General features: G+C 39.7%; 1 protein-coding gene across 5 annotated transcripts in view; it reads left to right on the top strand.

The window, feature by feature from the left end:
- LOC126470992 (high affinity copper uptake protein 1-like) overlaps positions 1 to 14,080 on the top strand; it is a 161,845-nt gene extending 147,765 nt beyond the window's left edge. For all 5 annotated transcript variants that reach the window (XM_050099038.1, XM_050099039.1, XM_050099040.1 and 2 more), the window contains 4 exons: positions 2,836 to 2,972; positions 3,050 to 3,148; positions 5,361 to 5,390; positions 12,565 to 14,080. In XM_050099038.1, the coding sequence (XP_049954995.1) occupies positions 2,836 to 2,972; positions 3,050 to 3,148; positions 5,361 to 5,390; positions 12,565 to 12,766 (468 nt within the window). In that variant the 3' untranslated portion in view covers positions 12,767 to 14,080. The remainder of the gene's footprint in view (positions 1 to 2,835; positions 2,973 to 3,049; positions 3,149 to 5,360; positions 5,391 to 12,564) is intronic.
- The last annotated feature ends 1,851 nt before the right edge of the window (positions 14,081 to 15,931 follow it).

Here is a 15,931-nt window from a genome sequence, read left to right on the forward strand (position 1 = left end):
CCCACCTTCCACCACCCTTGTTTGTCATTATGTTCAGTTTTCAAGAAGGGAAAAGAAAATCCAGGAATATAAAACACCTGACTGTCTGTCATATCAAGATGCTAAGAAAAAGTCTGGATGACTCCACCAAGTCACCATTACATCAAACTTTGTAAACACTATCACAAAATCCACATCTAGTGCAATGAGAAAGTTGCAAACACAAACTCCTTGCCCTAGCCACATGTCAGTGCCTGTATTTCAGTCGGGGAAAGGGACATCAGCTGCTTTGACAGCTTCAATGGTAACCACCCCATCGACGCAGCTGGAGATGTCTCGTCCATGCTGTCAACAGTATGTTAAACTCTAATCTTTCTTCCTTCCATCCTTCAGAAAAGCAACTGGAAAGCTTTCACCTCCAAAGCTTCTTTCAAAGCCAGTCAAGAAGAGAATATCAAAGGAGTGGTACAAGATGCTATTGACAAGATCATACGTGCTGTGGAAGCAACGATACCCTAGTCTTCAGGCCCCCAATGCCAGAAACTTATGCCATAGTGGTCTGAAGAATAGCTACAGCTATCAGAGAGCATAGAAGTGTGCTTCAATGACACAATCACCATCGTTCTATGGAACATTTAATAGCATTCAAGAGACTTGGAGCAAAGGCATGGTTTTTAATAAAAAGGAGAAAGCAGGAGTGTTATGTATCATCTGAGGGTCTCCACCTCATCATCTCAAGTATGGACTAAACTCCACTGTATTTGCAGCCATTAACCATTCACAGTAGTTCCTCCCATATTCCTCAATGATGACATGTGTATTGATTCCACAGTCATTGCTGTACTCTTTGCTGAAGTGTCTGCATGCAGTAACTACCATCCAAATTTCGTGACATAGAAAAATCTGGTGGAGCAAAACTAATTATTCTTCCATGCAGAAGGTCTTGAATCATACAGTGTTCTATATAGTGAAGGCGAGTTTCACCAGTGCATTAGCAGAGTATCAAGATGCAGCCTCAGGACCTGATAAAATCCACAGTTAAATGTTTAAACAACTTAGCGAAACAGCATAAAACACCTCCTCATGTTTTTAAATTTATTTGTTGAGAAGAGGGATTCCCCCCTACCCCAATAGTGGAGGAGTATTACTATTCCTATCCTGAAACTGGGAAAAGACCCACAAATCTTTACTAATTATTGACTAGTCTCCCTAACAATCAGGTTGTGTAAATTATTTGAAAGAATGTCAACCATTGACTTCCTATCTGGAAGCTAGAGGACATTTACCATGGTTTCAAAGTGTCTTTCAGGCACTACAATCCACCAAAGAATATTTGATAGATCTGGAATCAGTGGTTCACAGTGCTTTCATGTAACACCAACATCTGATGCAGGAAGCCCACAGTGATGAGTACTTAAGCCATACTCAGTGTTACAAATGGTTCACATAGTTTAAAAATGGCCAGACAGAAGATAAGGTGACACTTGTTTAGGATGCTCTTTGATGTCTACCGACGACGCTCATGTCAGGAACGTGCATGCTAATTGAAGACTGATTGTCAGAAAGATTGTAGAAGAATGTAACATTTCAATTGGATCGTGTCGTGAAATCATGACACAGCATCTTGGAATTCATTGTGTTGCCGCCAAGTTCATCCCACAGGTCTTGAGTCGAGACCAGAAAGACTTTTGCCTCACGATCTGTGAAGAGCTCTTCTATCATGCAAATGAGGATATATTCCATAAGAGAATTGTAACTGGTGATGAGATGTGGTGAGTTTATGGTTACAATATTGAGATCAAGGCCCAGTCTTCACAGTGGGGTCGGAAACACTCTCCAAGGCCAAAAATGCTTGTCAGGTCAGGTCCAATGTCAAAGCCATGCCGATAGTTTTCTTTGACTTTGAAGGATTAGTTCATCATGAATTCATGCAGCAGCGACAACCTATTAACTGATGATACTATTGGGATGTGTTGCGAAGCATGCAAGAAAATGTGAATAGGAAATGGCCTGGAATGTGGAGAGACAATTTATGGCTCCTGCATCACAATAACACACCCACACATTCATCCCTGTTGGTGCATGACTATTGCATAAAAAATTAAATCACTATGCTGCCTCATCCTCCGTACTCTCCAGACCTGACCTCTGCAGACTTTTTTTTTTTTTATTTTCAAAGTTGATAACCCCCTTTCAAAGGATAAAGTTTTGCAATGATAGATGAGATAAAAGAAAATTCGCAGATAGTATCCAGCAAGAGGGATACCAAGACTGAGAAATGGTGTTGAGAGTGGCGTATCAGTTGTGGAGGAGAGTATTTCAAAGGAGACCATGCATAATAAGTAACAGGTATGAGTAGAAAAATTTTGTGGACAAAGTTCTGGTATTTTTTGAATGGATTTTGTCCACCCATAAAAAACTTGGACCATTTACTTACTCCCTTCACGGGATTAAGAGGACAAAATTCATTTTGAATATGAGTTGCAATGTCTATCTGGCAGTTCCTTCAGTCATAAAGAACTTTTTTTCTGAGATATTGGCTTTATAACATAGACACATTTTGGATCATAATAAATTATTGTGTAAATTGTCTTCCATACAAATACAGCAAAAATTAAATAAAAGAAAAGAAATAAGTCTTTCCTGTTCTGTACTTAAAGATATATTATTTGAACAAAAAGGGCCAGAAGTGTATGTAAAGAAACTCCCATTTTTCAGGGATTTTTTCAAGGCCCTCACATTTTTTGTTATAATTTAATAATTTCAGTAATATTTCCATAATCTTAGTATTGTCATAATTTAGGTCAATGTGTTCTTTAACTACAGTATGAAGTAAGGCAAAAAATTTTCTTACAGGCAATGACCTTCCACACAGGCTACTGTGAAACTGTTCTTTTTGATAGCTGGAAAGTAAGTTCTGTGAATGGCCTTATAGGTTCTATGATAGGAATTCTCTGTATGGCTGCACTATATGAAGGACTGAAGTATTACAGGTACTCCCTCCAACTACCATAAATTGGTTGACATAAGATATTATAACATAGATACTGATACTGCCTTCTTCTTTTAGAGAATACCTGTTTTGGAAGACTTACACGGGTTTGCAATATAGATCTGTTTCCGTTCCAGCAGAAAAAAATGTGGTTTCAGAAGACAATCAAGTAGTTGAGTAAGTACTATATATATGTATAATTAAAATTGTAAATGAAATAATAACCAAACAATGGAAACTCCAGATAGGAATATCAACAGTTTAGGAAAAGGACATAAAGAAGACATGTCAAGTTGCAGACAGGCACAATTAAGACACTCACATAAAACTTTTGGCCACAGAGGGAAGGTATAAACAAATCTGCAGCACAGCCATGGATACCCACATGGTACCCTCCTATGCCAACCTTTTTATGGCCATCTAGATGAGACCTTCCTAGCCTCCCAAAACACCAAATCCCTAGTCTGGATCAGGTTCATTAATATCTTCATGATCTGGACTCAGGACCAAGATACCATATCTTCGTTCCTCCACAACTTCAACACCTTCTCTCCCATCCACTTTACATGGTCCTCCTCAACCTTCCTAGATGTTGACATGCCTCTCTGATGGCTCCATTCACACCTCTGTCCGCATATAACCCACCAACCACCTACAGTACCTGCATTTTGACAGCTGTCATCCCTTTCACACCAAAAAATCCTTCCCATTTAGCCTGGGTACCCGGGAATGGCATATTTGCATTGACAAACACACCCGTGCTCAGTTTGCTGAGGGTCCCGCCAAAGCCTACACAGATGGGCACTATCCCCCAGACCTAGTTGGCAGACAGATCTCACGTGCCATTTCCCCTCACACCCTGAATCATCCCACCACCCCCAAGAACCAGCCACAAAGGAGTCTCTCCTTCATCACCCAGTATCACCACAGATTGGAACAACTGAACCACGTCCTTCGTCAGGGCTTTGATTACCTATCATTGTGCCCTGACACGAGGGACATCCTACCAGATATACTTCCAACCTCTCCTAAATTGGTGTTCCATTGCCCAATGAACCTTCACAACATCCTAGTCCATCCCTATGCCACTCCCAATCCCAGCCTCTTGCCACAAGGATCATATTTCTGTGGAAGACCCAGGTGCAAAACCTGCCCAATCCATCCACTCAGCACTTCTTCTTCCAGTCCTGTCACAGGTTTATCCTTTCCCATCAGGGGCCAGACCACCTGTGAAGGCAGTAAAGTCATTTACCAGCTCTGTTGCAATCATTGCACAGCTTTTTATGTTGGTATGAGTGCCAACCAGCTGTCCACCAGGATGAATGGCCATCGCCAAACTGTGGCCCAGAACAAAGTAGACCACGCCGTGGCACAGTTTGCAGCTGAACATAACACTCTTGATTTCCATTGCTGCTTCCATACCCAAGCCATCTGGATCCTTAATTATCCCAGCCTCAATCTATGGTAACATACTGTCCCCACACCCTCCACCCAACAGTTTCCACCACCCTCTGTCCTATCATCTCCTCCCCATTCTCATCTCCCACCCTGTTTATTTACAGCCCTCTGCCGACACATCCACCTGTCTTCCCTTGCGGCTCTTCTTTTTCCCCACCTCCCACCCCCACAACCCTCCTGATGCTGCACTGTTGGCAGTCGAGGTACTGCACATGCTACCAGACAGCGTTCGTCTTATCTCCCCACCCATACACTACTATTCCTTCCCCTTTCCCACTCCCTCCAGATTGCTGCTTGCATCCCACTTGATGTTGCATTCTGGCCCAAGATGCTGGAGTTGGTAATCTTGTGTGCATAAGGGGTTTTTTTTTTTTTGGTGTGTGTGTGTGTGTGTGTGTTTTTTACTGGTGAAGGCTGTGGCCGAAAGCTTTATGTGACATGTCCTTTTTAGGGTAAGTAGCAATCTGTCTTTTCCTACATTGTTAAATGAAATATTTATTTCTGCTAGCAGTGCACCACACACACACACACACACACACACACACACACACACACACACACACACACAAATCACTCTCACTCACTTGAACCCTTTATAACTAAAGTATTTTTCTGTAATTTGTCTCTTGGTTCTGTGGGACTTAGCTTTCTCTTTTTATGTCTTAGTTTTGTGGTTTTTTCTTGTATAAAAAAAAATGTGATTTTGACAAACATATGCCAACTGATGTGTTTGCAGTGCTGTTAACCATGTGACAGTCTTCAATTCACCAAGTAATTGTGTTTTTATTTTTTTAGTATAAATATTTTTAAGTATTAGTAGTAGTAAAATATTGGTTAGTATTTATCATAAACTTACTCTAAAATCATGAAATTAATGTATGTTTTCAGTAAACTAACTTATTTTTTATTTTACTCTCTTTCATGGCTGCAGCGTCGTAGGAGAAGTTATACATAAGCAACCGTAAGTTTGGTTAACTTTATTTGCACACTATTTTCTTTGTAGTTGTTGTTTTTGTTTCTTCCTTATTTTGCTCACCATTTTCTCTCTTACACTTGTTGAGTATATAATCTGTTCAGTTATAACTTAGGACTCTTTAAAACTGCATTGTTTCTCTGTGACAGTGATTTTATTAACACTTCTTAAGTTGCAGAGTTTGTCATTTTCTGAGTGTATTTTACTCAAGAAGTGAACTAATAATTATTGTAATTGTCTTCATGTGTGAAGCCATATTAATTTGCACTCTTACTCTCTTGATGACTTGGGAAACTCATAATATGAGATTATACAATCAAAATTATGAGGAAATACTAATGTGCAAAATGCGAATGTACATTTTGACAGTGAGTGTAATTGTCTTTAAAATAAAGAAAGGCATCTATACTGCGTATAGTCATTACAAATTGTAGAACTGCAATGGGTGTCAGTACATGTATTCAGGTAAAATTAGCTGATGGTTAAAACCACATTTAATGATGAAAATACTGGCACTAGAGATTGGTGTTCCCTCAACTCTCACCAAGCGAGGTGGCCCAGTGTTAGCACACTGGACTTGAATTCAGGAGGACAGCAGTTCAATTCCCACCCAGCCATCCAGTTTTCGATTTTCCACAGTTTCCGTAAATATCTTGAGACAAATGCCAGATGGTTTGTTGAAAAAGACACGACTGCTTTCCTTCCTGTCTTGTCCCCAATCTAAGTTTTTGCTCAGTCTCTAATGACCTTGTTGTTGATGGGACATTAAACTTTAATCTTCCTTCCTTCCTTCTTTTCGTTTCTTTTCTTTTCGCATGGGCTGGTCTTGTTCTGATACCACAGACAAGACCCTGGAATATGTGTGTGAACTGTTTGAGGTGAACAGGTATATTCTGTAAAAGATATTGCAGATTTCCTTCCCTTGGATGTCGGTCTGATCAAATAAATTGAGTCATATTTTGAAATTACATTTCAAAGCTATGTGAAGAAAATCAACCTAGAGAACTGTCTTAACTCAATAATGGATTTCAAAATGCAGTCCCCTAGAACTTAGAACTACTTAAACCTAACTAACCTAAGGACATCACACACATCCATGCCCGAGGCAGGATTCGAACCTGCGACCACAGTGGTCGCGTGGTTCCAGACTGTAGCACCTAGAACTGCCAGACCACTCCAGCCGGCGGTGGGTTGGCGTATTGCTGTGTGATTGTGTAATTTTTTATGTACTGAGACACTGAGTTAACTATGTTTTTCCTTCTTTTTGGTGGATCTTTGTATTTTGTTTGTTGTCACTTAAAGTGACCCTGAGCTAAACAAGTAATGGTATAGTGCATCAAAATTTGCCATGAAACGTTCACTAAATAGGTGAGAAATTTGATAAAAGTGTAGTCAAAGACTCCTGGCATAGTGCAGGTTTTGTCCCACTACTTCATAAAAACATCTTATTACTACACTCTTCTTTTAGAGGACTTTCAAAAACTATTACATAACAGTTTTCAAAATGCTATTTTTGCTTCAGTAACTCTGTAGATAAAATCACAAGCATTAAATGTACAAAAAATTAAAAAAAACTTTAGTTGTGTATAACCACTTTTCAGAAAGGCTTGCTCAGTAGCTTGGGTAGTTTACGTAATATTAGGGATATCCATGTAGTATAAGGTACCATGTAAATCGCTGTGTTTGAACTTGTACTTTTTTTTTTTCAAATTTTTGTTGAAGGATTGTTTCACATCCATGTAGAAGTTTTGGTGTCTTAAAGATGAAATTAAATAGTCATCTTTCATAAAAACCCTTTCATTGTGTAGCTAATAAAAACTTATGACAGACTGGTATGAGCATACGCCATGTTTGTGTATTTACATTGGTAATAGTGGTCTGATACACTATTGTTCTGTGGAAGTTACTACATTTTGGTGTAATATACTCTGTGCGAACTGGTTGGTAGCCTATTAAGTTACTGAGTTGGTTACTCTTTTTTTTCTGGAACACAGGTCATATCTTACTGAAACTCCCATTTGTTGGTATAATTTTATGTAGTTCTAAACTACCAATATTCACTTATGCATAAGATAAAATTACTTTTGGCTGATTTGCTTTCTTTTTTCCTGTACTACTGGACTGGACATATTTACTACCAGGATATATGTTTCGGATTTAATTTAATGTAGCTGCTCTCCCGTTTTGGCACAGTGAAGTCTGTGGCACTTGGTTGGCACTGCAGTCACCACAGGTATGCTTTTTACATGGTTTTCCACACCCATAATTTTAAATTGGAAACCCTTCAGTATTCACCACAAGCCTGTGCAGATGACAGATGGTCTAGTGATTAAAAATGAACAAGATTTTTCAGATATTAAGTATTAAACTCAAATTATACTCTTCATATCTCCAGTGGTTAAACTGACCTTAAACTTGACGGTTGGTTTGAACATTCATTGTTTGGCATAGCCGTATTTGGTAGGTCCTTGGCTTTCTCCAACCACTGAACTGATTTGTGCAGCTAATCATAATGGGATCCACAATTTAGCATGGACACCAAACTATGGTACAACTTAGTATTTCTTATTGTCATGAGCCATTGCCATAGGTGAAAGAGGCAGTGAATGATAGATAAAATTATTGGACCAACATAGGGTTGAATATTGAAGTTTTTCATACTTACTTACTTACTTACTTGGTCGCATTTACACTTGAAATACCATTAAAAAATTATAAGTAAATTTGAGTGGTATAATTAAACCATTGGTACATAACGACATGTGAAGGATTGTCTGGAAATTTTGTGGTTGGTTGGTTATTTATTGCTCAAAGAGGACCATAGAAATAAAATTAGCAGTACATGAAGGAAGGCAGGCACAAAACTTAACTCTGCTATTATAGAGAATATCTCAAGTGAAGGTTGTCTAGAGGATGCTCAGTGTGGAACTTGAAAATAGAAAGTGGAGATATTTAGAATTCCTTGAAACCCAAGCTCATTTTTAAGGGAAAAGGCAGTGTTCTCCTTTTCCTGTGCTGCTCATTATATTGGTTTTGAAGATTCTTTAGCATCACTGCTGCCAGTGGTTTGGATCTGCCATTAGTGTGCATATTATTAATTGATTATACTAGTCACCTTAAATAACTCTCTGCACTTGCGCAGAACCACTTTCATTGAGATAATATTTTTTCATATCATGCACGGTTTCTTAGGTTTAGGCAAGTTGTCGAAATTTCTGTATAACTACCGATGATGGAGTCCATGAAAATAAATTTCTGTAACTTCCGTAATACTGTAGTGTAAATTGTAGCGGGAAACAATGTATCTGCATTTCAGGTATAGTTAAAGTTGTGGATCATGTCATCTTAGAGTTAATTTTCATAGTTCATAGTGAAAGCATGATCCTAATTCATAATTAATGCATATGATCAGTTGTAATTTCCACTATTAAAAAAATTAAGCATTACCTAAATCTTCTGAAATTGTGTGTGCATTTTATGAGAAATGGAGGACATCTTGTTAGCCTGTATAAATTTCTCAGTATGTGCAACAAGGGTAACCGCAGCCATGGTCTCTGAACTGATAGTCCATGCTGCTGCAAATGTCATCGAACTGTTCGTGCAGATGGTTGTTGTCTTGCAAACGTCCCCATCTGTTGACTCAGGAATCGGGACATGGCTGCACAATACGTTACATCCATGCGGATAAGATGCCTGTCATATTGACTGCTAGTGATACGAGGCCGTTGGGATCCAGCACAGTGTTCCGTATTACCCTCCTGAACCCACCGATTCCATATTCTGCTAACAGTCATTGGATATCGACCAACGCGAGCAACAACGTCCCAGTACGATAAACCGCAATCGCAATAGGCTACAATCCGACCTTTATCAAAGTCAGAAATGTGATGGTATGCATTTCTCCTCCTTACACGAGGCACCACAACGCTTTACCAGGCAACGCCGGTCAACAGCTGTTTGTGTATGAGAAATCGGTTGGAAACTTTCCTCATGTCAGCACGTTGTAGGTGTCGCCACCGGCGCCAACCTTGTGTGAATGCTCTGAAAAGCTAATCATTTGCATATCACAATATCTTCTTCCTGTCAGTTAAATTTCGTGTCTGTAGCATGTCATCTTCGTGGTGTAGCAATTTTAATGGCCAGTTGTGTAATAATTGCCTTTACCATCTCATATTCAGGTCTGTTTTATGTAAAAACACCTTCGCAAAGTAATTTGCCTTTCTTAATTTTTAATGTCTGTTTATAGCACCAGATTTCAAATGCTTTCGAATTTTCCCCACTGCTGATGCTTCATTGTTGCTTATCTGCTTAAGATTCTTTAATAAATTTAGTCCTTAATCTTAGAGATACATTTTACATCAGTAGATTTCTTTTGTTGAAGAACATTTTGTTTTTGCATTAATAATGTCTTGAAAGTTCTCTTCCTCCTTTCTGGGGGTGAAATGCTCAATAATTTTTTAAGAGTTAGTAGCACTGTGTTTCTCTTTCCTTAAAGCTTTAACAATAAAGCTGGGAAGCAGGGACTGAGTACTGCATCCTTGTCTTGGTACTTTGTAGGAAATGCAGACTTCAATGGCTTTTCTGATTTAGTATTGATGATTAGTTTTGTAAAGATCTGTGAACTATTTGTGAGCCATTCAAGTGTTACTTATTTTATTTACTTACATGGCGATCCACGGACAATAGCATTCTTCATGATCCATTTCCATGTGGTGAATGCTTTCACATAGCCAGTCATGCTGGTGATGTGTATCACTGCATTCACACCATGCTTGCAAGATGACATCAGCATGAGGTGGGTTTCGAGAGTTTTTAGCAGTGGATCTTGTGCATCATATGTCATTCTGGTGCATCGTACAGCACTGATAATAGGAACATAAGTTTGCAAAAATGGTCTGCAAATAAAGTTCAAATTAAAATTGTAGGTGTTTGGTGAATCCTCTTCCCCTACAAAATACAATATCCATTACATGGATGTTAAAATGCAGGGCAGTTTAAATACACCCCTGGAAATTGAAATAAGAACACCGTGAATTCATTGTCCCAGGAAGGGGAAACTTTATTGACACATTCCTGGGGTCAGATACATCACATGATCACACTGACAGAACCACAGGCACATAGACACAGGCAACAGATCATGCACAATGTCGGCACTAGTACAGTGTATATCCACCTTTCGCAGCAATGCGGGCTGCTATTCTCCCATGGAGACGATCGTAGAGATGCTGGATGTAGTCCTGTGGAACGGCTTGCCATGCCATTTCCACCTGGCGCCTCAGTTGGACCAGCGTTCGTGCTGGACGTGCAGACCGCGTGAGACGATGCTTCATCCAGTCCCAAACATGCTCAATGGGGGACAGATCCGGAGATCTTGCTGGCCAGGGTAGTTGACTTACACCTTCTAGAGCACGTTGGGTGGCACGGGATACATGCGGATGTGCATTGTCCTGTTGGAACAGCAAGTTCCCTTGCCGGTCTAGGAATGGTAGAACGATGGGTTCGATGACGGTTTGGATGTACCGTGCACTATTCAGTGTCCCCTCGACAATCACCAGTGGTGTACGGCCAGTGTAGGAGATCGCTCCCCACACCATGATGCCGGGTGTTGGCCCTGTGTGCCTCGGTCGTATGCAGTCCTGATTGTGGCGCTCACCTGCACGGCGCCAAACACGCATACGACCATCATTGGCACCAAGGCAGAAGCGACTCTCATCGCTGGAGACGACACGTCTCCATTCGTCCCTCCATTCACGCCTGTCGCGACACCACTGGAGGCGGGCTGCACGATGTTGGGGCGTGAGCGGAAGACGGCCTAACGGTGTGCGAGACCGTAGCCCAGCTTCATGGAGACGGTTGCGAATGGTCCTCGCCGATACCCCAGGAGCAACAGTGTCCCTAATTTGCTGGGAAGTGGCGGTGCGGTCCCCTACGGCACTGCGTAGGATCCTACGGTCTTGGCGTGCATCCGTGCGTCGCTGCGGTCCGGTCCCAGGTCGACGGGCACGTGCACCTTCCGCCGACCACTGGCGACAACATCGATGTACTGTGGAGACCTCACGCCCCACGTGTTGAGCAATTCGGCGGTACGTCCACCCGGCCTCCCGCATGCCCACTATACGCCCTCGCTCAAAGTCCGTCAACTGCACATACGGTTCACGTCCACGCTGTCGCGGCATGCTACCAGTGTTAAAGACTGCGATGGAGCTCCGTATGCCACGGCAAACTGGCTGACACTGACAGCGGCGGTGCACAAATGCTGCGCAGCTAGCGCCATTCGACGGCCAACACCGCGGTTCCTGGTGTGTCCGCTGTGCCGTGCGTGTGATCATTGCTTGTACAGCCCTCTCGCAGTGTCCGGAGCAAGTATGGTGGGATGGTGGGTCTGACACACCGGTGTCAATGTGTTCTTTTTTCCATTTCCAGGAGTGTATAAAGGAATATATACATATAATATTTTCTCATTTTATAAAGAAATACATTGAACTGCTGATTTTTCTATTAGTTTTTTTAAGTGACACACACACACACAGGGTGTTCCTTCAAAGAGTCATCAGGTGCATTTTCTATATTTTTTTTGCAGCTATTTGCTATTTTATTTTGGCAGTGAGTAGCTGGAGTCAGTACAAACAAATACGGCTCATCACATCATTCATGCAATGCCCAGTGGCAATGGAAAACATCAGTTTGTTTCCCATTACAAACATAAACGATTTTTGGAGCTGAATTTCACACACACATTCAATAGAACAGTCCCAAATTAGTCTAGTGTGATATTTGTTTTATCAGTGTTTATTAACAGGGATGGTAAAACAGGAAAAATAGTGCTGCTGTTGAATGGTGGTAGCACTCACCATTGGCCAGGGAAGCTCACAGATATTTGTTTGGGCTGACTCCAGCTATACATTGCAAAAACGAAATTGTAAACATGTGCCAAAATGCCAGAGGAATCACCTAATGACTCTTAGGAGACACACCATACATATTGTTCACAACTCTTTGCTGGTGAATTGCTGTACAGTACTTATCGTAATGGGAGGAGATAAACCACTAAGCATTTGCCTTGTGTCCATTATCTTAGGATAATTGTTAATGTTATTTCTGAACAAAAATTGTGTACTAGAGAGTTGATACTACATCTGTTGATATGCTTCTGTTACAGACGCAACATGTTCAGTTCAATGCACTTCTTCCAGACCTTTCTCCATGTAGTGCAAATCATCCTGAGTTACTTCCTGATGCTGATATTCATGACCTACAATGTATGGCTATGCATGGCTGTTGTTATTGGTGCTGCAATAGGATATTTTTTGTTTGGTTGGAAGAAATCTGCAATTGTCGATGTAACTGAACACTGTCACTGACAGATATTTATTTGCTTAAGTGTAAATTATGACTATGATGGATATATTTTAGCTTAATTGTTGTTGAGTGTTGTCTTGTTCAGGAATTATGTTAAAGCTTGAGATGGACTGCATGTAGCATTACCTCAGTCCAATATATATTTTTTATATTTTTGATGCCTTCATGACTCTAAAGTCGCAGATTTAAGTGTACAACTCTTTGGTAAAATTTTAACAGTTAGTAAGAACTGCTAATATTTTTATTGCGTCACATTGACACGGTCAGTGATTATTTTAGAGCATATTTTAATAATGTATTGTATTAAAATCAGGGAAACAATGAACATTTATTTAGAGCAATTGTTTGTGAACTGGAATTTTGTAGTAATGAAGTAGTACATTCCGAGAATAATTTTGTTGGCAATTTAGTTTGTATTTCTTAATAGTATGAAAAGGAAGTTTTTATTTTGGCTTCAAAATTGAAATAAGTTTATCAGTTTTCTTAAATAAGTGATGTAATGATGAAAACTATACATACAAATATGGCAAGTTATCCGCTCTCTCTCATTTTGTTATGTTTTATTCAGATCTGTCAGCTGTTTTGTGATGATGTTATAGTTACTTTCGGTTTGCATAAAAGAAAAGCATCAATTTTCTGTAGTGACTAGACACCTTACAAAGTCCAGAAAATATATTAGTGTTTTCACTGTATAGTTCTATGGGGAGTTAATATCTGCAGGCACTCTCTGAGCCTAACATTGATGTTACAATATTTAACCAAAGCTACTTCTGACTTATACATCGAAGCATCAAAAATGTTGCTGGGAAATAATAATTTTCTGTGGTACTCCTCTGCAAAATTATCTGTCAGTTATGGTAGAAATATTAAATAATGTGCCTTACATTGAAAAATTCAAATAAAATTGATAATAATGTACACAATGGCTTCCATGTAACATTTCCTGTTGTTAATCGTTATGTATTCAGTGTGAGTAGACATTCAGTTTTTTTTCATTTTTTTTTTCAATTTGTGAGAGCTGGAGTGACATGAAAATTTCTTTTTTTACAACACAGACTCACGTTAACATGACATTCCATCCTAAATATTTGTTTGCTTGTTTTTGATTTGCATAATGTTTGTGCCACATCAGATACCGGCACTTGAACCATCTCCATAAAATGAGAGAATATGAAACTGAAAAAAAGCCAGTTGTTACCAATATGACTTGTTAATGTATTCATACATGTATAAAAGATCTGACAATAGTGTACATTACACTGTGAAACATAACTGTTTGAGACCAGTAATAAAGAACACGAAGATTTTTGAAAATATTTTTAAATTTCTTTTGACAATAAATTGTGTTCTTATACCAAATAAGGTATTGTTTTTGTAATTAAGTAATGAAATTTTTCCTCTGGTGAAAGGGTGGTGCATTAATGGATCTTGAATATTGTAGTAGCATGCTGGGATCAAAAGATGAACTTAACCACCACTAACAAGCCCTATGCCCCTCCCCTCCAATAACAAGCCCTCCACAGTTGAAATTATTTACTTATATTTTTAATCTTCCAGCTGTCTCGTTTTTAAAATGATTTACATTTTCTCTTTTTTGCCTTCTCTGGTATTACTTAATTGCATTATTTATTCCATTTTTCATTAGTCTTTTTAATCCACTTTTACTGCTTACTTTGTCCCTTCTATTATCTCTGAATTGAAACTGGTACAGGGCTTACCAGTGTAAATTTTCGATGCTCTACTCTCTCCATGACCTCTTCTTCATTTTTGTCCCCCCTCACTCTCACATGTAAGTCCTCCTCAAATGTGAATCCAAGTGACTTGCATCCTCTGGTTTCTAACATTCACCAACCAATCCCTCTGACCTCCATAAAGAAAGAACATATAAGTTCAAAACACTAAGATTACTTGTTTTTACTTTCAGTCTTTCTGTAAGTATATGAGGCATTTCACTTCGTGAAGGTAAGTTCTGGCCAGAGCCATATTATCACCTTGTCATGTTATGTGAGAGAGCATAGTAGATTCACATATAGGGATGATAACTGTCTGGATTAGTTTTACCAGAAGTAAATGTTCACAAATTAGGTCATTAACATTATTGCCATCAGATTTGTCTTCCATATTCTTGTAAACATCTTGCCTCCTATCCCTTTTGGAAGTAGTAATACCATCAATTAATTTGAGAAAGGCCTGGACACAAGCTTCTTTGAAGCAATTGGAATGTTTTCTCTACTTTCCACAAGTGCCTGTTTTTAATTTCTTCAATTGTGACGGAAATAGGAATTTCAACAGTCCCCGTCACATAGAAAGTAAAAATCCATGCAACATATTTATCACGTGTGTAAACATCTGAAACAGTACTGTTTTTTTAAATGTCTGAGAGATAGTGCATACTTACAGGTTCATAAAAGGGAATGACTATCATGACTAAGCAGGAAGTAAGTCTCGACATTTTTCGTGTGGCTTTCAGATGGGAAAGAAGAGGGTGTTCTCCAATGGACACTAAATGTGTGTGCAGACATGGTGAGCACTGGTATAGTGCTGCAGACAGAGCAATGTGAACATCATTTTTCCCCCACAAACAATGAAAACACCTTCATAACTAAAGTTTAAATAGGTTTACAAAGTGTGACAGAAGTGCACAATGGTGTAACTGCTACAATACAAATATATCTTCTATAAAGTACAAGATTGAAAACATATCACACAGCCTGAAAAAATAAGTATCCAGCCATGACCTGAAGTCATACCTGACGGCTCCGCACACCATGATGCAGGAGTAACAACACTGGGACCTCTTCCACGGTTGTCACTGTACTCACCGAAGATGGTCATCCAGGATAGTGCGGAATCGCAACAACAATGCATGCCATTCATCAGCAGTCCATGCTTCCCAGTCACTGCAAATGCTATGTGTGTGTTGTGGTGTTAACAGCGGCCTACACTTGGGACAATTTCCCTAGTTTGGCTGCTGGTAGCCTATGACCGAAGGTGCAGGATGACAGAATGTTGTTGTGAGACTGTTGTTTTTGGATGGGAGGTGCAGATGTAAAAGGGTGCAAAATACAGTGATTCTCCCTTGTCACGGTTAGACACAATCAGCTGAAACCTTGAGGACAATTGTGCTTCCACTCACATTCCCACACAGTCCGACATTGGACCACTGT

Source organism: Schistocerca serialis, chromosome 3 (assembly GCF_023864345.2).
Source record: "Schistocerca serialis cubense isolate TAMUIC-IGC-003099 chromosome 3, iqSchSeri2.2, whole genome shotgun sequence".
Classification (NCBI taxonomy): domain Eukaryota; kingdom Metazoa; phylum Arthropoda; class Insecta; order Orthoptera; family Acrididae; genus Schistocerca; species Schistocerca serialis.